Here is a 24,425-nt window from a genome sequence, read left to right as displayed (position 1 = left end):
GGGGAGTGGCTCCTCACCGTAACAGAGGCCCAGGGGCTCTGTTGTGCAACTGAGTGGGAAAGCCTGCTCAGCCTGCGGCTGAAGCAGAGGAAAGATCCCATGGCTGGCTGTGCCAAGGCAGTGACTGATCCAGCCCTCTAGCTTGCAGGCAGGGTGGTGACCCTCAGAGATAAACCAATCGCTGGGCTGCAGGTGAGGATCCCTGAGAAGCACTGTCCGGGGCGGGCTTTGGGAATCGTTTTCTCCAAATAGGCAAAAGGGGAGGAAGGGACTGTGTAGGCCAGTATGGGAAAGCCCTTAGTGTCCTAGGAATACCTGGAGCGCCATTCCTGCCTGCCTGGTATTGACTGCATTCTCCCTGGAAGAGCTCCAGGGCGGGCCTCCCTACAGCGACCGAGGATCACAGCAGCATGAGCCGCAGGTCAAGGCAAGTGGGCAAGATCCGGAAACGTCTAGAAGATGTCAAGAACCAGTGGACCCGACCAGCCAGAGCTGATTTTAGTGCCAATGAGAGCGTCCGGCTGGCCACAGATGCCCTCTTGGATGGGGGTGCTGAGGCTTACAGGCACGCTCTCAACCAGGAAGGAGAGCTAGACTTTCTGTCCTCTGTGGAGGTCCAGTATATCCAGGCCCAGACCAAGGAACCCCCCAGTGCCCCAGATCCAGCAGGAGGGGCAGAGGCGGGTTCCAAAGGACTCGACTCCTACTCTCTACATTCGAGTACCTACTTCCTTGTGGATTCGGAAGTCAGCGAACCAGCCCTGCTACACAACTGGACCTTGGCTGAGAAGCCCTACCTGAGGGAAAAGTCCAGCGCCATTGTGTACTTCCAGAAGGACAAGCACAACAACATCAGAGATTTGGTCCGCCGCTGCATCTCCCGGGCCAGCCAGGTATCCACGCAGAGTTGGTGTCCGCTTGGTCGTGGGTGGGGAGCAGGGCTGGTAGAACCGGGCTAGGGGGATGCATGCATCCTGTTCTCACCGGTTTGCCCTAGAACACAGACCCCTGGTCCCTGGATCCTAGGCCACTGACACCCATGCCCGGCACTACAGTGTGGGAAGGATAAGTTTCTCTGCGCATCCTCCAGCCCCTTCCCACTGCCTGTCACTCAACCCTGAGTCCCCTGCCATCCCTGGCCTTGGCTTCAGGGTTTTGTATACTACTATGCTTGTCCCTTACCTTCCCCGCTTTTCACTTGGTTCATGCTGCTCTTGCCTGCGTGTGTGCCTGCGTGTGTCCAAATGAAGGGTGGGGCACTTCATCAAGGCACACATATCCTTGTCCCTTTGTCCTCTCGGCCTCTGTTTAGACCCAGCTGCCCACAAGTGACCCTGTGGCCCCATTTTTTCTTTGTTTGGGTTTGCTTTTCTTTGCATTTTTTTTTTTTCAAGACAGAGTTTCTGTGTGTTCCGGTGGCCCCTGTACCAAGCAAAAAAAAAAAAAAAAAAAAAAAAAAAAAAAAGAGGGGTCAGAGAAGGTTTCGATCTTGCCAGAGTGCTGATGTTTTAACAAGACTGTGAAGTAGACTCTAAAAATTCCTTCAGAACAAGCGCCCAGCTGATGGGACCCCAGGCCTCCTGGCAGACAGGGCAGGAGTTCCCAGTGCCCCGGGCACTCACCCGCAGTGGCTGGCCCTGTCAGGGGGGCTGGGTAGAAGGGCTCCCCTCCTGGTAGCTCTTCCTTCCCACGGGGGTTGTGGGTGCCCACCTCTCCTTCCTGAAGCTGCAGGGCAGAAAGTCTGTCATCTAGGGTTGTGGGTGTGGCTCTGTGGTGGAGTCTTTGTTTAGAGTGTAGGAGGCCATGTTCGTTTGATCCCCATTACCACTGTTGGGGGGAAGAAGAGATCTATAAAGACCTATCCCCCCTTTGTCCCCCGTGGCTCTGGTCCTGGGCTCATGCCAGGATTCCCTCCCAGACTCAACACCGTGTGACATCTTAAAGTGCTGGGGAAAGCCACCAAGGCTGAGGGCCTGGAGGGTTGTGAGGGAGCAGCGTTCCGGAAAATTAAACCGGAGATGTCATAGGTGGAGTCACTGTATGACGGGGGCTGCTTGGGAACTGTATTTCGTGACATAGTTGACATCAGCAGTTGACAGATGGGCCCAGGCAGGCTGTCAGGAGCCTGGGAAGCCTAGGGCTGTCCTGTGACACTTCAGGCAAGTGCTGTGACCTCTCAGGGCTCAGCTGCCGTGCAACACTGAGGTTCCTTTTGGCCTGTTGCTAAGTGCACTGGCTTTGGTCTCCTGGATGACTGGTGCTCTCCTAAGGGTGGGAATTGTGTACAGGGAACCCTCGGCCACACTTTCAGGGCCACTGAAGCACCCCAGAAAGAAGCCAGGGCTAGCTGTGGTAGCCAGCTCTCTGCTTGAGATGTTTCCTTCTCGCTACCTGGCCCAAACCCTACTAACATTCTGTGTGTGACACAGCATGTTATGGATCTTAGGAAACTTGAAAATCAGCGTGTTTCATCTAAAAGTGTGGACCTCCAGGGTCACTTAGCAGGTAGGAAGACCCTAGGTATTCTGGAGTGAGTTATGGTGACCCATTTGGCTGGGTTCCCCTAAATGTCCCTGTTGGCCTGAGCCTCCTGAGTCTTCACTCACATTTTTGCCTTCCCATCATCTGCAGGCTGACATTGTGACATCCTTCACACATGCCAAGCTCATATGAGCACATGAGCACCCATTCCAACACACTCAGGCACACAGACAAGAAGGCTCAGGAGCAGCCTGTTCCCACAGAGATCATGGCAGAGATGGATAGGTGATGGACAGGCTATCATAGAAGCTGGTGATAAGAGCTTGAGCTCCCCCATCTCCTGGAACTGCACCCCACCACCACCACAGGACAGGGAGGCAGGCCAGGCACCATCTACTGTAGAGCATTCCTCACCCTAAGAAGCAGGATCCGCCCTCTTTCCTTCCCTTCAGGCTGAATTCCTTCACTCCACCCAGCCCAGGGCAGCAAAGCAAACCCGAGGTCTCCCTGCCTTAGGCAAGTCCCTGTCAGCTGCCTGTCCCTGAGGGAGAGGCCTGGAGTATGCCAGGGGTCAAGCTGCAGGTGGGGCCAAGCTCAGACCCAGGAGATGGTGACTAAGTCAGGGTGCTGAGAAGGGGTGGCCTCTGAGAGGCAGAGGCTGAGTAAGCCTTCCCCAGGAAGGAAAGGAGAATTCCAGGCAGAAAGAAGTCAGGAGGGTCGGCGGGGTGGGGGGTGAGTGTCCTAGAGGCGTGGAGATCACCATCTACCCAGTGGGACCCCAAAGAGTCAGGAGCAGACAAGGATGAAGGCTGCAAGGCCAGCAAGTGTGTTGTGCCTTGTTGGGCAAAAGCGTGAGAAAAAAATAGCCCTTCCCAAGAGTCCCCGGGAGCTTTGCAGTGTTTCTGTGACGCTATGTTCTAAGTACTTATCTGTGTGTGGGGGAATGATTTAGTTATCCTCCCCCCCCCAGTAGCCTCACATGGGCTCTGATGGTCCCGTCTCTGCCTCCTAAGTGCTGGGATGGCAAGCGTGACCAACACACCCAGTTTATGCGCTGCTAGGGGTTGAACCTGGGGCCTGGGGCATGCTAGCAAACACAGTTAATGGAGCCACACTTTAGTCGTCCTCCCCCACGCCCCCGTGATTGCCTTCTCAGTGCTGTGCAGGGGAGGAGAAGATGCAGGGCCCTGTGGAGGCAATCATAGATTATCGAAAATGCTAAGCCCGTGTGAGGTCCTGGCTTTGGTCCCCAGCACTGCACACATTGCACACAAACATCCAGCATATGAGGGGCAACGTCATGCTGCCCGCCACAGCCTTTGAAAACGGTTATTTCCTGAAACCTGTTATTTATTTTATAAAGGGTTTGATGGCTGATAGTTCCAAATAGCAGAGGAAAAAAAAAAACATTTTTGGGGTTTAGTTTCTCATCGCAGTAGGTGAGATACCATAGACAAAAGTCCCTGAAGATCGTAGATAATTATTAAAAGTGCAAGGAGATACTCTGTGTAGGTAAACTGAGGCAGAGAAAAAGTAGGGTTGCTCTCCTGGCAGGAAAACAGAACTGGAATGTTTCTTTTTAAATTCTAGAATATTCCTTGGGTAGCCTCCATCCCTCAGCTTGCCACTGGTGTACACAGTCAGCTGGACAAAAGGACGATCAGAGTCTTCAGGGCTGTGGAGCAGAATGTTGAAGACATGGGTTTCCATGGCAGCTCTGACCACATCCCAGCCCTGTGGTTGTGGAAAGCTATCTGTACCCCTGGCTCCTCCTCCCTGGGGAGCTGGGGGGCTGGTATTGAGGAAGTCACATGAGACAAACTTGTGGCTAGTAGGAGATGCTCAGCAAACCTTTGCTGTTATTACTCATTGGTCAAAGGCCCTGGACACAGAGGCAAAGGAAAGCCAGAGCACAGAGCAGCACTGAGGGTCCCCGGGCCAGTTCTGACCCCGTCATCATCCCGGTCCCCTCCCACCCCTGCGCTTCCAGCCTGGGGACCCCCAAGGGCCAGGATTTGGGGTCCACACAGCATGTTGCAGGAGCAGACACTGCCCCATCTGACTAGAGTCCCTTCCATGTCTTCAAAACTGCAGGTTTCTGGAGCCAGTCTTTGAGGCTTTGCTTGTAAAATACCTTCCTCCTTCAGGTTTTATTGTAGAAATGAGAGGGAGACCAGCCAGAGGCATCTGGAAGAATCCAGAGCAGAGGGAGGAAGTAGACTGAACATGGTCAGCAGACTGGACATGGAGAGAGGAGAGAGTAGCAGGCGGCGGAGACTAGAGCAAGCGTAGTAAGACCCCAAGAGCGGCAGCTGTACACGGGAGGGGAGGGTCAGGAGACTGTTGAGGGGCCTTTTAAATGTGTAGCAAGTGTCGTGAGTAGGGACTGAGGGAGCCTGGAGTCTAGTGTGGACCTTGTTGATATTCCATAAGTGCCATGGGCATATGCCAATTGGAAAGCCATAAGTCCCATTAGCCGGAGCGAAAGGAAATGACTCCCTTTGGTGGACAGGAACTGACTTAACATCCTGAGGAACGCTGGCTTTTAAGTGACCACCAGAAACCCTCCTATATTCCAGTTCAAGCTCATTTTTGGGTATTTGGGCTGCCTTGTGGAGTTTGGGGAACTGATCCCCAGCAGGTCCTCTCAATGGTTTGGGGACTCTCTGTAAAACAACTCGCCACAGATTTGGTGGCTTAGAACAAACACACATTTGTTGAGCACTCCATTCAGCAGGCTTTACTTCAGACCACAAAGATGCCACGGTGTCTTGTTATTTTAACACAATAATCAGTCAGAATTATCTTTTTAAATGACTTCCTAATAACGGAATGGTCACTGTACCCCAGTCAGGGTTTTAGGAAGGTAATAAATCCAACAACCTAGAGGAGAATATCTGTTGACATCTGGAAAGGTCAGAAGTAACTTAGCACTGAGGTATCCCCTGTAATCCCAACACTCAGGATTGAGACAGGAGGATGGATTTGGCTTCAGGTATGGTGCAACCAATGTTCGGGTGTGGCTGAGGACCCTGGGCACTACCCGGACTAGCTTTCTCCAGGCTGGCGTCATTTTTGTGCATGGTTTCCACAAGGGGCCGTATACGGGAAACCAGTGTCTCCAGTGAACCAACTAGGAGCTAATGCAAGTAAGTGAGGGAACAAGCAAACAAGTAAAACGCCTCCTTTTCTCAAGAGCTCCTAGACCAGCGTTCATTAGAGCCACGTGGATGCTATGACTATCTCTGTACCAGTCTCTGTCTGTGGTCAGGAAAGCATATGGTACTCCCAATGCTTTGGCCTTGGTCTTCTGTTCTGCCTGTGACCAGTGGTTTACCAGTAGCTGCTTCCTAATCACATTCGTAGAAAGTATCGAGGAAAGATGATTCCTTCGAGTCTAATTGTAGTGCTGTTGGCAGGAAGAGGAGTGGGAATTTGATGTCCTCTGTGGGACATCTCAGTGAAGTTCTAAGGAGACAGACAATGCAGAGGCTTCTAGGAAATCAAGATTCCTCCATCCCACTGGGGTAGCTCTCTCGGATCTAGTTTAACTATGGTTCTTGCACACAGAACTTTGTCGTGTAAGAAGTGAGGCTCTGGGGTGGGGGGAGAACATGGAGGGACCTGTGAGAGATGACTCAGCAAGTAAAGAGAGTTGCTGCCAAGCCAAGAATTGGGAACCACAAAATAGAAGCAGAGAATCCACTCTGCAAGAGGTCCTCTCATCTCTATGTGCACACAATGGCATGCTTGCATGTGTATACACACACACACACACACACACACACAATGAGAGAGAGGGGGAGGGAGGGAGAAGAGAGAAAAGGAAGGAGAAACATAAATAAATAAAATTTTAAAGGGATTAAGAACATTTGAAAAGCACTGGCTGCCAGGCAATGGTGGTGCATGCCTTTTATCCCAGCGTTTGGGAGGAGGCAGGCGGATCTCTATGAATTCAAGGTCAGCCTGGTCTACAGAGCGAGCTCCAGGACAGGCTCCAAAGCTACACAGAGAAACTGTCTCTAAAAACAAAAACAACAAAATAGGAAGGAGAGAGGGAGGGAGGGAGGAGGGAGGGAGGGAAGGAGGGAGGGAGGGAGGGAGAAACCCAGTGGTCCCAGGTACCGTCTAACTCCAATGGCTGAGACTACCCAATGTTTGTTTTCTTTCTCTCCTCTGAGCCTGCTAAGGTGTTGGTTTGTTTTCTTTCACCTCCCTACTCCCCTCTCAATTTTTCCCCTCAGAATTTTCCAGCGCGGAGACAAGTGCCTAGGCAGGCATGGTGGGGCAGGACTTTGGCCTCGCTCTTCCCTTCCTTTAATCCTGCCCAGTCAGACCCTCCCCTACCCCACCCTGCCCCTCAGCCCCCTGAGACCCACCCGGACTTAGCAGGTTTGGCTGAGGCCTGATAGCACTGCCCTGACTTCTCTGGTAATGGAGCCCTCTCTCCTGGCGCAGACCCTGGCCATCCTGATGGATGTGTTCACAGACGTGGAGATCTTTTGTGACATTCTAGAGGCAGCCAACAAGCGAGGGGTAGTCGTCTGTGTGCTTCTGGACCAGGGAGGTGTGGAGCTCTTCCAGGAGATGTGTGACAAAGTGCAGATCTCTGATACTCATCTCAAGGTAGGGGCCCAGTGACACTTCTAAGGGTACCCAGTATCCATCTGATAGCACAGTGGCGGCTCATGCCCCACACCAGTATCTCGGGAAGGCTTATTTCTTGCTGAAATTTCTCTATAGGTCAACCAACCCTCTTCCATCTTATGCTATACTCTAAGGGTCATGTGGTTGAGAACAAGGACTGGAGAATTCTTAAGGATATTGTTAGACCCTGAGCTGCATGAATCCATTCCCACCTATAACCCTTGAATGAATGGATGGATAGGGCCTGAGAAGTTTCAGGGCACCACCAATACCCTGTAAGCAGGCTACGTTTTTCTCTCCTCCTCTCAGTTCTGGAAACAAAGTCAATATACCTCATAGCACAGGGCATCTCCCAGGACCAGGAGGTGGGTGTCTTGAACTCCCAGAACCCAACCGAAAGCTGATGTTCTTAGTTTAAGTAGATTCTCCTCTAGACACACACATACACACTTCCCTCTCCTGGCAGGAAGAAAAGAAACATGGAGGTAAGAATTTAATTAGTCATGCATTGTCTAACCGAGAGCATTGAGTCCAAGTCAAAAAGGAAAACTAGCCATAGCTTTCATGAATAGGCCTAGCTAACGGATGGTCTGGGTTCCAGCTCGGACACATCTGCCTCCAAAATACTGACCCTCACCCCCTGACTGGGAGGCAACTGAGTTCAGGGATCTCTGCTGATGCCCCTGACTACAACTAGTTACTCAGAACCTGCCTGGCTTCCCTGGGTCTCATAATAGATTGAGAGAGTCAATGCAGGACTTGCCTCCACGGACCACACCTACAGAGCACTGGGCGTGTCCCCTTGTCACTGAGATGCCGGGAGGCGCCTCTGGAGGCCCTAGAGTGCCCTTCCTTCCCGTAGAATGGTGGCCACGGACTGGAGCTGGTGGTGTCCTGGCAGTATTCCACAACCCTTGGCCACACGCCTAAAATCAATCCCCACACGCTCCCGCTCTGTCATTTCTACAGTCTCCCATGGTGTCCAGCTGAGGCGCAGACACCAGATGCTGTTAGGGAGAAAAGATACAGAGTTAGGATTGGGACTGTGAACACACCTTTTCTCCAAATGGCCCAGGGTCCGCGGGGGCCTTCACAACACTGCCTCCTCTTGTTATACTGGACCAGCTCTCCGCCAGCTTAGAGTAAGGAATCCGTGCCACTAAGGTCACCTATGGACTTGTTCCTTGATAACACAAACCTTTTGTGGTTTATGAAGGCCTAGACTATGAAGGCTCCTTGGTCATCAAGGCCATGTCTTTTAACAGCTGTCTTATTTTTATTGAAATTCTATCCCTGTAACCATCTACTGTCAGAAAACTAGGCCAGCAAAGAATGTAAATAGCACAGAATCTCTCCAAGCTTAGATAAAAGTCTTCCCGAGCATCCTTCCAATTTTCTATGCAAATTGTCTCAGTGTGTTTGGGCTGCTATAGCAGACTGTCACAGACAGGGTGGCTTATAAACAACCAAGATTTATTTCTCACAGTTCTGGAGGCAGAGAAATCTAAGATGGAGATGTCTGCAAATGCAGTGTTTGGTGAGGCTCTCCGCCCTTGTTTGTAAATGCCTGTCTCGCTGTGTCTTCCTCATATGGCAGGGGGAGCCCTCCGGTCAATTACACAAGGCACTAATCCCCTTTATGAAGCTCCACCCTTATGAGCCAGTTACATCCCAAAGGCCCTGGAACCGCCGCATTGGAGATTAGGTTTCAACATAGAATTGGGGGGCATGTTCAGTCACAGCCTGCATGTTTATTGATAAACACAGTTAGGAAATGACAACCTCGCTTTGCCTCCAACAGAACATTTCCATCCGGAGTGTGGAAGGGGAAATTTATTGTGCCAAGTCAGGCAGGAAATTTGCTGGCCAAATCCAGGAGAAGTTCATCATCTCAGACTGGAGATTTGTCTTATCTGGATCATACAGGTGAGGACTGGTTTCATCTGCTGTCAAGGCTTCCTGGTAATGAAGAGCTGAGTGAGGTGCTAGCTGGACCCAGAGGCTCCCAGGGTATATATCTTCTTCCTTTCCACAGAGGTCATCAAATGCATGGAGCAAGCATCGAGAAACGTGGCCTCTTCCTCGTACTGAAATCAGACGCAGAATTCTCTTTTTACCCTCTCAGCCCTCTTAGGATAAATTGTTAGAAGGCAATGCATTTGTTTTGTTGTGTGTGGCGTGATCCATTTTAGTTGTTTTTTAGTTTGTATGTGTGAGTGCACACTCACATGTATAGAGTGGGGGACACACAGGTTACTTCGTCGTCTTCCTGGCTTTCCACCTTATCTTTGGGGACAGGGTTTTGTTGCTGAGAATCTTTCCCACCTGTTCCTGCCACCCTTCTCAGGCCCCAATAAACACACAGAGACATGCATTAATTATGAAACTGCGGCCAGTGGCTTGGGCTTCTTATTTGCTAGCTCTGTCTTAATTATTAACCCATAACTACTAATGGTCTTGGCTAACCAGAGAATGCCTGGACCTGTTACTCCTTTGATGGGCTCTCTCTGCCTACTTTTCCCAGAATACTCCTCATCCTTGTCTCCTCCTGCCTTCCTGCCTCATTGGCCAGACAGTGTTTAATTCATCAACCAATAAGAAAAACATAGATACAGAAGGACATCCCCATCAGGGTTTCTCCCTAAACCTGGAATTCACCAAGGTTACACTGGCTGGCCAGGGAGTTCCAGGGATCTTCCAGACTCCACCCTCCCTGGGTTGGTTTACTGACACATGTGACCACGCCTGGCTTCTTCACATCCGTGCTAGGGATCCTAAGTGGGGCCCTCATTGCTTGCATAGTAGGCTGTGTACTAACTGAGGCATCTCCTGTCCTCCAAACGTTTACGACTTCAATACAACCCATCTACTGAGATTTACCGATTCACCCACTCCGCCAACTTCAATGAGCAGTTTGGTTCTCCTTAGCGTATTTACAGTCTTGCTTAACCGTCATCGCCACGGTCAGTTATCATCTTGAGATGCCGCATTCCTATTAGCAGTCTCTGCCCTTCTCCTCCAGCAGTTAGTAACTGGTTCACAGTTACCACAGCAACCATGGATCTGCTTCCTGTTTCGATGACCTGGCCTCGTCTGGACTTTATGTGTGGCTGGAATGGTGTATGTGGTCTCTCGTGAGTGGTCTCTTTCGCTCAGCGTAATGCTTTAATGCAAGGCTGCTATGGGTGCTCTGCATTTCATTCACCCACTCCTGGGGAATGGGCGTTTGTATTGTTTCCGCTTCTCAAACTCGTGGAGTGACTCATTCAGGCGAGAATTCCCATGTACCACTTTTTGTGTGGAGGCATTCTTAATTCTCACGAGTGTATTCCTAGTGGTGGAATTGCTGGGTATTAATTTTACATTTCTGTTTGTGATGAACTGAGGGAGATTTATTCCAAAGGAACTATGTCATTTCTGCTTCTTCCAGCAATGGCTGAAGGCACCAGCCTCTCTGACCTTGAGCGATGTTTGTCATTACCTGTCTCTTTGGTCCCAGCCATCCTGGACACACACATGCTTTCTCTTCATGGGTTTGAAAAGCACTTCCCTGAGGGCTAAAGATGTGAAGGCCTTGTTCTTTTTGGACCCTTTGCATGTCTCCTTTAGAGAGTCCATTTGTTTTGAAACATGTCAAGACTTGAACACTAAATGTCCTACTAGCTACTTAATGCAAAAAATTGCTGCAGAACCAGAGATACCACTATGCAGCCAGAAGGAAGCAACCACTAAACTGTAGATGGAGGTTCTGTCCCACCTGGTCCATCAGCCGTTTAGCCCCAAATAAACATGCAGAGACTTATATTAAGTATAAACTGTTTGGCCAATGGCTCAGGCTTCTTACTGACTAGCTCTCACTTAATTATTAACCCTTAAATACTAATCTTTGTAGTTTTACATGGTCTTATCTTACTGGAGAATGCCGGGCATTCCCAACAGCTACATGGTGTCTCTTTCTCTGGCGGCTCCTCTCTACCTTCCTCTTCCCAGCATTCTTCTTGTCTGGTAGCCATGCCTCTTCCTGCCTCTCCTGACCAATCAGTGTTTTATTCATCAACCAGTAAGAGAAACACATATACAGAAAGACATTTCCCATCACTAAACTTTTAGCCAAGGAGAAATGGGCATAAAGGGAAAGAGAAACGGTGGGAGAAAACATTAAAAAAATGAGCTTTCTAGCCAGGTGGTGGCGCACGCCTTTAATCCCAGCACTTGGAAGGCAAAGGCAGGGGGATCTCTGTGAGTTTGAGGCCAGCCTGGTCTACAAAGCTACACAGAGAAACCCTGTCTTGGGGGGGGGGGAATGAGTTTCTTCAGCTTATTAATGTTTTTTAGTACAAATCGTACTTTGATGACTAATGTTTGCATAGCATCTCAGATTACTTGTGTAGCTATAACAAAAATACCAGAAGCTGGGTAGCTTATGAACAGTATTAATTTATGTCCCACACTCCTGAAGGCTAGGAAGTCCAGGGCAGACCTGGTAGCCAACACAGAGTCTAACAACGGTCTATTTCCTGGCTCTCAGACACCTATTATCTAGGCAAAAACAAACAAAAAAAAATAAGAAACTGAATCTCTTGAGAAGACCTTGGACTACCAGCCCAAAGATGTCTTCCATCTCATCTTCAGCCAGCCGATTAGAGAGAAGAGGGACAAAAGCTATCAGGCGGTCCACCCATCCATCAGGCAGTCCATCCATCTGTCAGGCGGTCCACCCATCCGTCAGGCAGTCCACTTTGCCTCTGAGATTCTGCCTGTTCTTGTTAGGATCTCTCTGTATAGTATGATTGAAGGTTCCATGCATCAAGGCTACTGAGATTTCCATTCAGCTTGGGCCTGGTGTTTGATACATAGATTGTAGGTTAACTCAGGGTGTAGGTGCTGAGCTACAAGCAGATTGCTCCGTACAGACTGAAGCACAGATGTACTTTCATAATATACACTATGAAATCATAATGCATACGAAGAACATCTGTGTTCACCACCCACGCACAGCGAAAGGGATGAGGGAGGTATCTGTAGTCTTCCGTTTGTGTATTTCTGTTTTTTCGGGACAGGGTTCCTCTGTGTGACAGTCCTAGCTGCCCTGGAACTCTCTTTGTACACCAAGATGACCCCCAACTCACTGAAACCCACCCGCCTCTGCCTCCAAAGTGCTGAGATGAAAGGTGTGCACCCTACTGCCTGTTGTCCCCACTTTCTAAAGGTTCCACAGCCTCCCAAAGCAATGCCACCATCTGGGGACCAGAGTTCAAACAGACAGAGCCCCTGGAAGGAATTTCTGATCGAAACCATGGCTGGCATGGTTTCGAGCTCCGCCCTCGAAACTAATCACTGCCTGTATCATCATATTCAGATTTTTAACCTGTGACATCAACATTGCATTCTAACACAAGGATCCCTTTTCCTAGATCATTTGTATTATCAGAGGCTACTGGGAAACCCAATCAGGAGCTGCGATGTTGTTAAGGAGCTATATTGTTCTACAGCGTTATTAAGTCTACACCCCCTACAAGAATACATCTCTGTTTCCTAAGCCTAATGTAGCCTGCAAACCATGTTTATCAGCCTACGCTGAACTTGTGACCCCATGAAGTACGTCTGCCCCCTTGCCTTGCCGAAGTCCTGCACTTGTGGTATATGATTGCCTTTTTGCTTTACCGAAAGGCATCTTCCCAGATACCCTGATGACTCCTACTCCTGCTCTTATCTACTCCTCAGGTAGCAGTCTGGAGCCTTCTATCACACCTAACTACCCACACGCAGCATGGAGCCCTGAGTCCCCCCCTCTCTTCTCTCCAGGTGCTAACAGCTAATTATCCTGACAGCTGTTTCCTGTCCACCCCAACCCTTCCCCTAAAAGAGACTTCAAAAGCCACGGAGGGGCTGCTCTCTGAAATCCCGGCTCGGGGAGAGGCAGCCAGCCGACCAGTTCTAAATACAGCTTGCTTTAATCAGATACGCATGAACTTGGTTTCTGTTTGTTTTTAGTTCTAACACAACTAACTTTGTACAGGGAAAGGTTTTGTTTGGTTTATAGTTGGGAAGATGAGCCTGGCCTTGGGTGAAGGTGGTCCACTATGACAGGCGTATGAGTAGAAACCAACTCTCACATCAAAAATCAGGGTAAGAAACAGAAAAGGCAGGGTTGCGGTGCTTTTTTTTTTTTTTTAATCATTATTTTACTCATGTATATGGGCGTTTTGCTTGTGTGTGTGTGTGTGTGTGTGTGTGTGTGTGTGTGTGTGTGTGTGCGCGCGCGCGCGCCTTGTGGCTTCTGGTGCCTGGAGAGGCCAGAGAGGGCATCAGATCCCCTGAACTGGGGTTAAAAATGGCTGGGAGCCACCATGTGGCCATCTGGGTGCCATCCACTGCCATTTCTCCAGCCTGCCATAATGCCGCTCAAGGGCCTGCCTCGCCGTTCCCTAAAGTCCTCTCCTCCAGCCCTGCCTCCTTACACTTGATGCATGGGTCTTTGGCAGACGCTCACCATATCCAAACTATAACACCCCTACCTTCAGACTTTCTGCTATACTCTGACAGTTGCCCTTGATACAAAAAAATGTGCCTGAAGTATGTTATTGAGCTCTTTCCTATAATAGGTTTTCTGTACCCTGGAATAGGTTTCTCTGACCAGCTAGTAAGCCAGATCAAGCTGAATTTAAAAAGTAAAAGAGAGGGTTTATTTTGGGCAAAGCAATGCCTGGGTGAGTCCTCCAGGCCCCAGAGACTGAGGCAGGAGAAGGGACAGAGAAAATCACGTGGCTGAACTAAAGGAGGCCACCTGCGTACCCTGTAGTCTAGGGGTGACGATGTGTCTGCCACAAGCTGGCTTTGTGCCCAAGTATGATACGATTTAGGCGGGACTTTAGGGGTGGAGCTACCCCTAAAGTCACCAGGGATGTGGGCTTTTTGGAGCCTTCCCATTGTTGCAGATTCTCTGAGAGGGGGGTAGTTTGGAGACGCAGGAGTGGGGCTTTCTTGGGACCAAGCTAGAAGCTCCAGCCAAACATTTTCCTATTACTATTATTATTACATTGAAATGCACGTAACATGAAGTTAATCATTTCAAAGTGTTTGATTCAGTGGCAGACACAACCATCACCATACAGCTATGCAATGTCTTCCTCACCCCCAGGAAACTCCATAGCCACGGAGAAGTCGCTCTCATTTCCTCTTCTTGTCTACCCCTAGTGACGACTGCTCTGTGTTTTGTATGAGTTCATTGCTCTGGACATCTCATAGATGAGTCATGCACTATTCTGTGACTGGGGATTCTACCAGCTGTGACATACATCCGTATTTTATCCCTTTGAGAGCTCAGCAATGTCCCGCTGTATGGATGTACCACAGCTTGCTCAGCCATTCACTGGGATGGTCCGTCTGCAGCATCTCACAGCGTCCTTTTAGAACTGGGGCTTTGCCTCTGTGGAGAGAGGAGGGCTGGTTTAGCCGACGGCTGAGTTGCTGACAGTTGCTCTAGCCTGAGAAACAGAGTGCACAGATAAAACGTGCCTCTTAGAATCCATCGGCTGCTTTCCCTTCACATAACCACAGAGTAGTTGACGAAAATTATCACAAGGATGATGAGGAAGATGGCCCCTAAAGAATTGTATCCTGCCACAGGTCCCACCCCGGGGGAGAGACTGGCTGAAGGCATGACCCCAGAGAGGGTCTCACCTCCCAGGAAGTTCTGATTGGTTATCTCACTATTGAATCATCTGCGTGAGGGAGAATACAGTGAAACCACTCAACTAGACCACTCTGTGGGTAGAAAGAAAGGTTTATTGGGGATCAAATTGCCAAGGCTGTCTCTGTGTGTGTGCGTGTGCGTGCGTGCGTGTGTGCATGGAGACTTGGATCTGTTACAGGCTTGTCTGAGTTCATCTGGAGCTAGGTGCTTATTGCTGGAGGTCATTAGCTATAGGGCACAAAGAAGGGAAGCAATGGCTTTTCCTGACAGACAGACAGACACCAGCCTCACAGGCTTCTGGGGAATGCTGAGTTTCTGTTTTTTTTATCTGCTAGCAGTCCTCCTGTTACTCAGAGTCCAGCCTGAGCAGGTCCAGACCATCAGGGGCTGTCACTGACCCTGCATGCTTATCTGCATGCTTCCTGGCTTTTGGTCATCTGTTCTATAAAATGTCAGTCGTGCTAACAACTTTTCTCGCCCCAGTTCTAGCCAGAACTGTAAGTAAATTCACCTCCCTTCACTCATTCCTGCCTGCCAGTTTTCTTTTGCTATGAAAAAGGCACAGATTCCAGACTCCGATAGCAGTTTTGGGAGAGCCAGTCAGGAGTGTGAATTCCAAGCTGGCCAGACAACCCTGCAGCTGGAATACTGGGAATTCTGGCAGCTGCTGGGATGCTGGAATTCCCCCCCTTTCTCAGTGCGGTGTGGGCTGCACTTTCTCTGGGCAGTCAGCATTCATGTGTAAGGAGGTTTGAGACAATCAAGGTACATTTGGACTTCTTATCGCATAGGGACCACTTTGGTTTCAGTTGAAAATTGTGGAGGAAAGAGTGTGTGCCTGGACCTTTGCAGCCATTTGCTTCTACAGATACTTTATCTGTAGTTGTGGAATAAAGAGTCCACATCTGTGGCCGGGCAGTGGTGACACACACCTTTAATCCTAGCACTTGGGAGGCAGAGGCAGGAGGATCTCTGTGAGTTCTAGGCCACCCTGGTCTACAAGAGAGAGTTCCAGGACAGTCCCCACATCTGGGGCTTAACTAGCAGTATGGATATTCACCCATCATTATAGGGTATTCATTGTAGGGTATTCCATTCTGATTCTATAAACTCTGCATTAGTAACTGGCTCGAGAAGGATCTGGGCAGGCAGTGACATCTGGAGTTGCATACATATAACTATTAACAAAAGCTTGATCTGCCCTTCAAATGCCCGAGGGTCACTTAACACTCTGAGGTCACTGTTTTCTTTTCTTTTTTTGATTAATTAATTTTTTTCATTTATTTTACATCCCAATTAAAGTTCCCTCCTCCCCTACCATCTCCTCCCCCAGCCTTCCCTCTGCCCATGCCCTATCCATTCCTCCTCCGTTTCTGTTCAAAAAAGGAGAGGTCTCCCATGGGTGTCAACTAAGCATGGCATATCAAGTTGAGGTAGGACCAAGCTCCTCCCTTTGTTAAGGCTGAGCCAGGCACCCCAGTATGGGAACTAGATTCCCCAAAGCCAGCTCAAGTAGGGAGAGGCCTGACCCCACTGTTAGGAGTTCTACAAGTAGACCTAGCAACACAGCTGTCACACATATGTAGAGGGCCTATGTCTATCCCATGCAGGCTTCCTAATCGTCGGTCCAGAGTCTGTGTGTGAGCTTCCATGAGCCTGGGTTAGCTGTTTCTGTGGCTTTCTTTGGAGGTCACTTTCTTTTTACATTTCTGTTTTGAGCTCATGCTTGGCGTGCTGGTTTTGTGTTAGTTTGTGTGTTGGTCTGATACTCTTTTCTCTATGATAATTGGCAAATGACAAAGTTCTGGTGCCTTCGAAGCAGTCCTGTCAGGACTGGTAAAAGCTCTGCCTGCTCTAGGTGACTCTAGATGACCAGAGCTGCAACAGAGCTGTCAGGATATCTGACGCCAAGGCATGCAGTGGCCTCACTGGGAATCGCATCAGGCGAGAGCGTCTTGGCCCTGGATGGAAGGGGTTTTGATATCTTGTTGTATACAAGGACCTGGTCATCCTGGGCTTTCAGCTACTCTGCACTCTTGGGTGTAAGGATTTTGAGAGACACCTAAAGGGGGGGGGGCAGTATTCAGCATAATGGTGACACTCTGGGAAGAAGACCCCATCAAGCAGCGTAACCCAGAACACTTGCCTACCACAGACTGCTTCAGCTGTCCTGAGACCCTAACCAAAGAAGTCACTTAATCTAATGCCACAGTGACTGAAAATACTCAGCAGCCTCCTCCAGATGCTGTTTGCCTTTCTTTAGTCTTAATCTTACTAAAGTTACTATCCTTGGTTTATCCTGTTTAAAGTGTTTTTGCATCTGTGTGTAGGCACTTTTGCATAAGTTTTGGACTGTAGTTAGGGTGTTAATTAATTATACAAGCTATTCCCTAGGAATGTCTGTCTTCCTGTTTCTGTTTCTTCTGCTGTCTCTTTCAAACACCAGTTATTCAGGGCCTGTTAGAGCTACCACCAGGAAGGATGAGAGAGGGTCTAGGAGTATCGTCCTCAAGAAATGTGCTGAGCTGGTGGATGGGGAGATTAAAAACAAAACAAAACAAAAGTGGATGCTGTTGCTGAAGGGGCTGACAGAATCTTAACTGTTGCAGGGAGATTAGAACTGGTCCTGTGCCATCCCCTTGAGTGTCAAGGGAAACACAATCTCTGCTGATCTTTAACTTCTCAAAGTGTAGACCATTTCAGCATCTAATCCCCAAATTGGCACTGTGTTCACTTCTGAACGGAGTCAGCATAATCATAGGTGTCACATCTTCCCTGAAAAGAATAAGAACTTGAGCTTGTTGGCCGTGCACTCCCCTCTCAGCCTGCTTCCTCATCCACACAAAATGGAATAATTCTCCATTAGGCTTCGGGGAAGATCAAGTAAATGACAAGGGCAGACACTTAACTGCCTGGCATAAGCTGCACAAAAAAAGGTTTGCTTAAGACGTTGGTATTAGGGCCAGCATGATGGCTCAGCAGGTAAAGGTACATCTCACTAAGCCTGATGACCTCAGTTCCACTATCCTGGAGCTCACAGTGGGAGGGGAGGACAGACCTCTGAGAGTCCCCTGACCTCCCTCCAGAGCTGTGGCGTGCACAGACACACTCACTCACACACATCTGCATGCACAGACACTCACACATCTGCATGCACAGACACACTCACACATCTGCATGCACAGACACACTCACACACACACACACACTACACACTATTTTTGTTTGTTTTTCGAGACAGGGTTTCTCTGTATTGCTTCGGAGCCTGTCCTGGAACTAGCTCTGTAAACCAAGTTGGCCTCAAACCCACAGAGATCTGCCTGCCTCTGCTTCCTGAGTGCTGGGATTAAAGGCGTGCACCACCAACACCCGGCTCATTATTTTTTTTTTAATTTAAAAGTTACTGATGTTAAGTGTAGTGGCTCTTGCATGCTGTAATTCCAGCACCCAGAGTGATGAGGCAGGAGAATTGCTATGAGTTCTGGGCAGTCTGGGCTACAGAGTGAGACCCTGTCTCAAAACAACCAATTGACGTGTACATTGTCATGTATTGTGCTAGCTAAAACTACAGGTAGGGTTTGCTAAACAGTGAGTTTGTTTCACCAGCCCAACCCACCCAGATCTCCTGTCCAGAGTGATCTGACCTCTCCAATTGGGTTCAGGTGAATAAGAAAAACACTTAGATTACTATGAGCACATTAATGTAATGGCTTGTGGAGCATTATTCCAGGAGAAGAGGCCCCTTCCTGAGTTTCATCCCTTCTGTGGGGCTCACTGGAGGACGGTGCCCGCGAGCAGGGCCAGGTTTCCCGAGACAGTGTGTACCCAGCAGAGCAGCAGGCACAGGTAACACTGGGCATATGTCCACTGGCCCTAACGCTAGCAGCTCTCTCTCTCTCTCCTAAATTTATTGTTTACATGCCAATCCCAGTTCCCCCTCCCTCCTCTCCTCCGGCTCCCTCTACTCCCCCCCCCCATCTGCTCCTCAGAGAGGGTAAGGCCTCCCCTAGGAAGTTGTCTAAGTCTAGAAGCTCTTTCTTAGTCTGGGGAAGGGAAGAGTCGGGCTATTTACTCTGGACCTGTTTGGGCTACAGAGAAGAGGGTGGGATAAGAAGACGATGAATGGGATGTTCCACGGAGTCCATGTTGCCCTGCATTGGTTGGGGATGCAAGCATGCTGGGGTGTGCAGGGTTAGGTGAAAATCCAAGAACGGTCTTTTTGGTTTTCTTCCCTGGGAAGCAAACCCAGGTGGTCATCCAGCTAGACAAATGCACTACTGCAGAGCTTCGTCCCCAGCCCTCTTTTTACTTTGAATTTCGACACGAGATCAAAATTAACTGCCTTCCTTCCTCTGCCTTCCTTCCTTGGCCTCCCAAGGGGCAGAGATTATAGGCCTGTGACACCAGGGAAGGTTTTAAACCCTGAAAATGTGAAATGCTTTTGCTCTAGAGGATGGCTCTGGAAGGTGTTTGGGATTTTCCCTCAAGGTGAGCATCCAGCTCTTATTGCCTGACAGTTGTAGTCCCAGGAATATAGCAAGAGAAACTTGTTCACGTGTACATGGGATACACATATGGGAAATGTAAAACAGTACAGTTGATGACAGGAGCAACCTGATGCCTGCCTAATCAGTGCCAACAGAATAGCATGTGCCGGTCAAAAGTGTACAGCAAGAAGCAACAAAGTGGATACATCTTAGCAATGTAATATTAAAAGAAAAATCCTAGGAGATTGTGTATATGTTTAAAAAAGAAACAACTAAAATAAAACTTTTGCTTTTAAGAATAAATAGAAGTATAAAAGCATTATGTCTAACTATGGACTAGGAAAGCAGGGACTAGTAGTATGGTTTGAGAAAAATGTCCCCAATAGACTTGTGGTTCCGGTGTAGATTCTCTACGGTAGTGGTGCTGTTTGGAGGGCTGTGGAGCCTGTAGGCGTGGAGCCTCCATGGTGGAACTAGGCTAAATGACATTCGTCTTTGAGGGTTATGGCCTGGCCCCGGCTCTGGCTGCCTCTCTCTGCTTCCTAATCCTAATCCACCACCATGTGAACATCTCCACCACAAGTTCCAGCCTCCGGGAACGCTGCCATGCCTTCCCTGTGACTCACTGAAATCCTCGCCACCGTGAGCAGAACCAAAGCTCTTGTCCCAGAGTTATTTCTGGCAGTTTTGGTCGCGACAATGACAGGGTAACTAACACAGATGCTATAGTCATTGGGACACGTTACACTGACTTTTCTAGCTCAGGGCCCTAGGACAAGGATGCTGGGAAGACTAGGTGTGGGCTGGGATCCAGAGGCTAGGCTGGTGACACGGCTCACTGGGTAAAGGCACTTGTCATGCCAGCCTAATGACCCGAGTTCTGTCCCCAAAACCAGCCAGGGAAGGAGAGAGCAGACTCCCGAAAGTTGTCCAGCGGCTGCCACATGCACACCGCAGACGCTGCCTGTATCACACACACATGCACAACGATAATAAACAAGACATTGAAGGCAGCTAGCTTTCATTTCCGGCAGCGCTGATAACATTATGTAAAACAGGAAAAAGAATAAACACATTAATTAAATAGGCCATCAATAGGCCAGGAAGAAGAGTGGGCTACTAAACTCAGCAAACAGCAAAAGTCATTCCTTCCCCTGAGTTTGGTGAAAGAAGTGTATGAGCCCCGTAAAACATAGGTGCAGAGTGAGTAGGACACACAGGGGATGGAGGGGCATGACCGGCCTAAGACAGTGGTTCTCAAACTGTAGGTTGGGACCCCTTTGGGAACTGAGCATCAGATATCCTGTAATCAGATATTCACATTATGATTCATAGGAGTAGCAAGATTACACTTATGGATAGCAGTGGAAATAATTTTAAGGCTGGGGGGTCACCACAGCAAGAGGACTAACTGTATTAAAGGCTTGCTGCATGTACTAAGAAGTTCCAGGTGCGTCTTTGGGTATGTTTTGTGGAACAAGGTACACACCTATGTGTCTTGATCTTGTCTGATACCAAACAACCCTGCAAGATTGGTTTCCCAGTCTAAGGCGGCAAGGCTGACTGCTCACCTCCTCCCCTGCCTCCAGGCTGGCCTGCACTCAGCCCTCAGAGGCCGGCATCTCTGCTCTGGGTGCTCCTGGGTGGGAGGAGACGTTTAAAGAAAGCATCCCAATTGTTCCAAGGATTATCCTGGCCTGTGTGGGCCTGCCCACAGTACAGGGAGCCCCACTGGGCCATTGCAGCTTGGTGAGGCAGGCAGAGGGCAGGAGCAGAGTCTCTCATCAGTTCAGGCACTGCCCACACCTCGGGGACTCTGGACTTTTCCCCTACACTGTTCACTGTTCCTGCCCTAGCGGTGGCCCATTTGGGTAAGCAGCCTGGGACCCCCAGCCTTCTCTTGGCGGGAATCTCCCTTGCTCTCAGCTTCTCAGGAAATCGAGGTTGCCCGTCCAAAATGGAAAAGCATTTGCTAGAATAAGAAACTCATAAAAAGAAGGCATAAATGTCTCCGGTATTTTGTTTCCACTTCAAACCAAGACCTTCCTTGAAGGTGTCCATCCCTGGATGTCTGGGGGACTTTCTCTCATAAATTGCAGCTGTAGTTACCAGGGGGTTCCTGTGGGCTCACCCTGCATTCCATTGTGCGATTCTCAAGGAGCAAAATGGGCTAAGTCCTCATTCAAGAGCATTCATTCATTCATTCATTCATTCATTCATTCATTGGGGTGATGCAGCTAGCCTGAGACTCAGGGACTCACAATCATTCCTCCTCTACTTCCTGAGCGCTGAGATAAAACGCCAGTGCTGCCCCTCCGGGCCTGAAGGGCAGTCTAGATTCCCATGGAAACACAGCAGGGGCATCCAACGCTCAGTCCCCTTTTGCCTGCTTGGGAAGCTGTTCTCCTAGCTGACAGATGTTGGAGGGAGGCAGGTTCCTGTGTTACAGGTTCAGGAACACTGAAGACCCCCAATATTAGCTCCATCAGGTGACTCCTCTGAGGAGAATGGAGGTAGAGCAGACTCAGCTCACACTCGGCCATTTTCTGGCCCTTAGGGTGGCTATCTGTCTCCGTGTGTGTGTGTGTGTGTGTGTGTGTGTGTGTGTGTGTGTGTGTGTGTGTGTGTGTGTGTGTGCGCGTACAGGCCACACGGAGTGTGGATGGATGGATGGATGGATGGATGGATGGATGGATGGATGGATACACTGGGTGTGTTAGGAACTTTGAAGCCAAAGACTTATTCTGACACCTTGATGACTCATCTTCAAGCATGTCCAGGTCTCCGGGCCTCAGTGCTGCCTTTTGCAAAGGGGGAGACAATATGCAGGGTTTCCATAACCAATTATCAGGGCTCCTGCTCAGGTGCTTGCTTGTGCCGAGGTGGCCCCGGTGAGCGGCTCACACAAACCCAACACTGATGATGCCCTGTCTGCTCTCCCCTCCAGCTTCTCTTGGCTGTGTGGACATGTGCACAGAAACATCCTCTCCAAGTTCACCGGCCGGGCTATCGAGCTGTTTGATGAGGAGTTCCGACGCCTCTACGCCTCTTCCAAGCCTGTGATGGGCCTTAAGTCCCCGAAGCTAGCGGTCCCGGTCCCGAAGGGAGCCGCCAATGACCGCCTCAGTTGCAGCAGCGGCTCTGCCAGTGGCCGCACCTCCTCCAACCCCTTCAGCAGCCTGTCCTCCGACAGCAATCCCCTCAACCACAGCCGGCCCATATCCCCAAGGCCGGGCAGTGCCCTGACCCCCATCCCACCCGCGGTTCCCAGGTCCCAGCTCTATCAGGGCCCGCGGAGAGCCTTGGCCCCTCAGACCCTTTTGGTCCCCATGAGGCCCCCCGAGGGAGCACCCCCTCTCTACAGCAGTTTCGTCGCCTACAGGCCCACCCAGCTGCAGCTGCAGCAGCTCAGCCTGGCGCCCAGGGCCATTCACCCCTGGAGGCCGTTTTTACAGGCCTTGCCTCACTTTTGAAGGGCCCTTTCCCCTCCTTGCCCCTGGGGGGTGAGGACTTTGCACTGCTGGATTTTCTGACTCACGGGCCATGCCTAACGACCAGTAGGATCGAGTCTGATCCCCTAAGAGCTAAAAGCACTGGGGTTTGGTGGGGGAGGGGGTGGGTTATTACCACTTCTGAATGTTCCCAGGCCTGAGACCATCCTCTTGACAAACTGTATCAGTTCCTCGGTTCTCCTCGGTAGGCCTAAGTAGCCCATTCATTCCAGAAGATTCCAGGGAGGCACTGGACAGCCCTCAGTGACAAGATGTGACTGAGAACCCATCTTCCAAAGGCCATCCTGGACTTTGATAAAACAGATTCTTCTTCCCCCAAAGATTCAGAAAGGTAACAAGTGTGCGAACATTCTGGATGTTTCTGGTAGGAAATGACACTGCCCAGTAGGTGTCTTAAAACTGGAGTTCCCCAGACCTGATGGATCAGTAGTGAGACCCCAGAAACTGTGATTATGTGGGGTCACCTAAAGCTGCAGCCAGCAGGCGATGCCACAAGGCGCTTTAACTGACTCTGGTCTGGGAGGCCTTGGAATCTGGGCTGGCTGCAGGGACTTGAGTTGTCACGCCCGAGAATGCCCTTCAGCAAGGCCCAGGGCAGCCTTGGACAACGTTTCAAAGTTAGGTTCAGTGGGCCCAGTACAGCCACCCGCCTCCACCTCTGGGATCTCTGCTCATCCTGTTGATGCCCTGAGAAATAGATGTGGAAGCCTCACAGGCCATCATTAGTTCATTCCTAGAGAATGTGAGCGCTAACCCTCCATTAGGACAGCTGGGGGAGGGGGACAATGGGGGACCAGATAAACTCCAGGCTGGTCCAGCGAAAAGAAGGCAGGTTCCTGGGACCTGGAGCGCGCTCACACGCACACACACACACACACACACACACACACACACACACCCCTCCTGTCATCCATAACACATCGCAACAAAACCCTGAGCTTTACTGAGGAGGACTTAACAGCCCTGAGGAGACCAGCCCTTCCTTCCTCCTGTCCCGTTTCCAACAGCTATGGCACACTCAGTTTCCAACCCATCCATCCCTCTGCCCTGTTTATCCAACACTCTTGGCAAAGGCAGGGCCACCCTGGTTTCTGTTTGTTTCTTTAAAATTCTGTTTCCATCCTCCCTTGACTTTGCTCTCTCTTAGTTCCAACAATTAAAAAAAACCCAAAAAACACAAAAAAACTCATACTTGGCTTCTGAGTTTTTAAAAGTATGTAGTGTGTGTGTGTGTGTGTGTGTGTGTGTGTGCAATGCATGTGTGAAGGCCAGAGGACAACATGTGTATGGCGTTCAGGTTTCTCCTTCTACCATGTGGGGCCCAGGGGTCAAAGTCAGGCCTTGAGGGTTGATGGCATGTTCCCTTACTCTCTGAACCATCTGAGGCTGCTGTTACCCTGCTGACACCCAGATGAAGGTGGATTTACCAGGCCTGGCTGAGTTCTAAATTGGATTTCACAGTTGGCTGAGAAAGTTGAAAGCAGAGAGAGCTCACAGGTAGCAAAACCCCCCAAAGTCTCCATCCTAAGGCCTGCCCATGTATGCTGGAATGGACTCAGCCCTGAAGAAGGAAGACACATCCAGTTCCTGGCCATTCTCAGG

At 49.9% G+C, this 24,425-nt stretch overlaps 1 protein-coding gene across 1 annotated transcript; it reads left to right on the top strand.

Annotated features, from left to right (window-relative positions):
- Window positions 1-363: 363 nt before the first annotated feature.
- On the top strand, window positions 364-22,787 carry Fam83a (family with sequence similarity 83 member A). Its single transcript, XM_051202447.1, has 4 exons — window positions 364-893; window positions 6,940-7,107; window positions 8,930-9,054; window positions 22,259-22,787. Exons 1-4 carry the CDS (start codon window positions 411-413, stop codon window positions 22,782-22,784), a joined length of 1,302 nt encoding a protein of 433 aa, XP_051058404.1. The 5' UTR covers window positions 364-410; the 3' UTR covers window positions 22,785-22,787.
- Window positions 22,788-24,425: the final 1,638 nt, after the last annotated feature.

This window comes from Phodopus roborovskii, unplaced genomic scaffold, assembly GCF_943737965.1.
Source record: "Phodopus roborovskii unplaced genomic scaffold, PHOROB, whole genome shotgun sequence".
NCBI lineage: Eukaryota > Metazoa > Chordata > Mammalia > Rodentia > Cricetidae > Phodopus > Phodopus roborovskii.
This window is presented reverse-complemented; position numbering and strand designations above follow the sequence as displayed.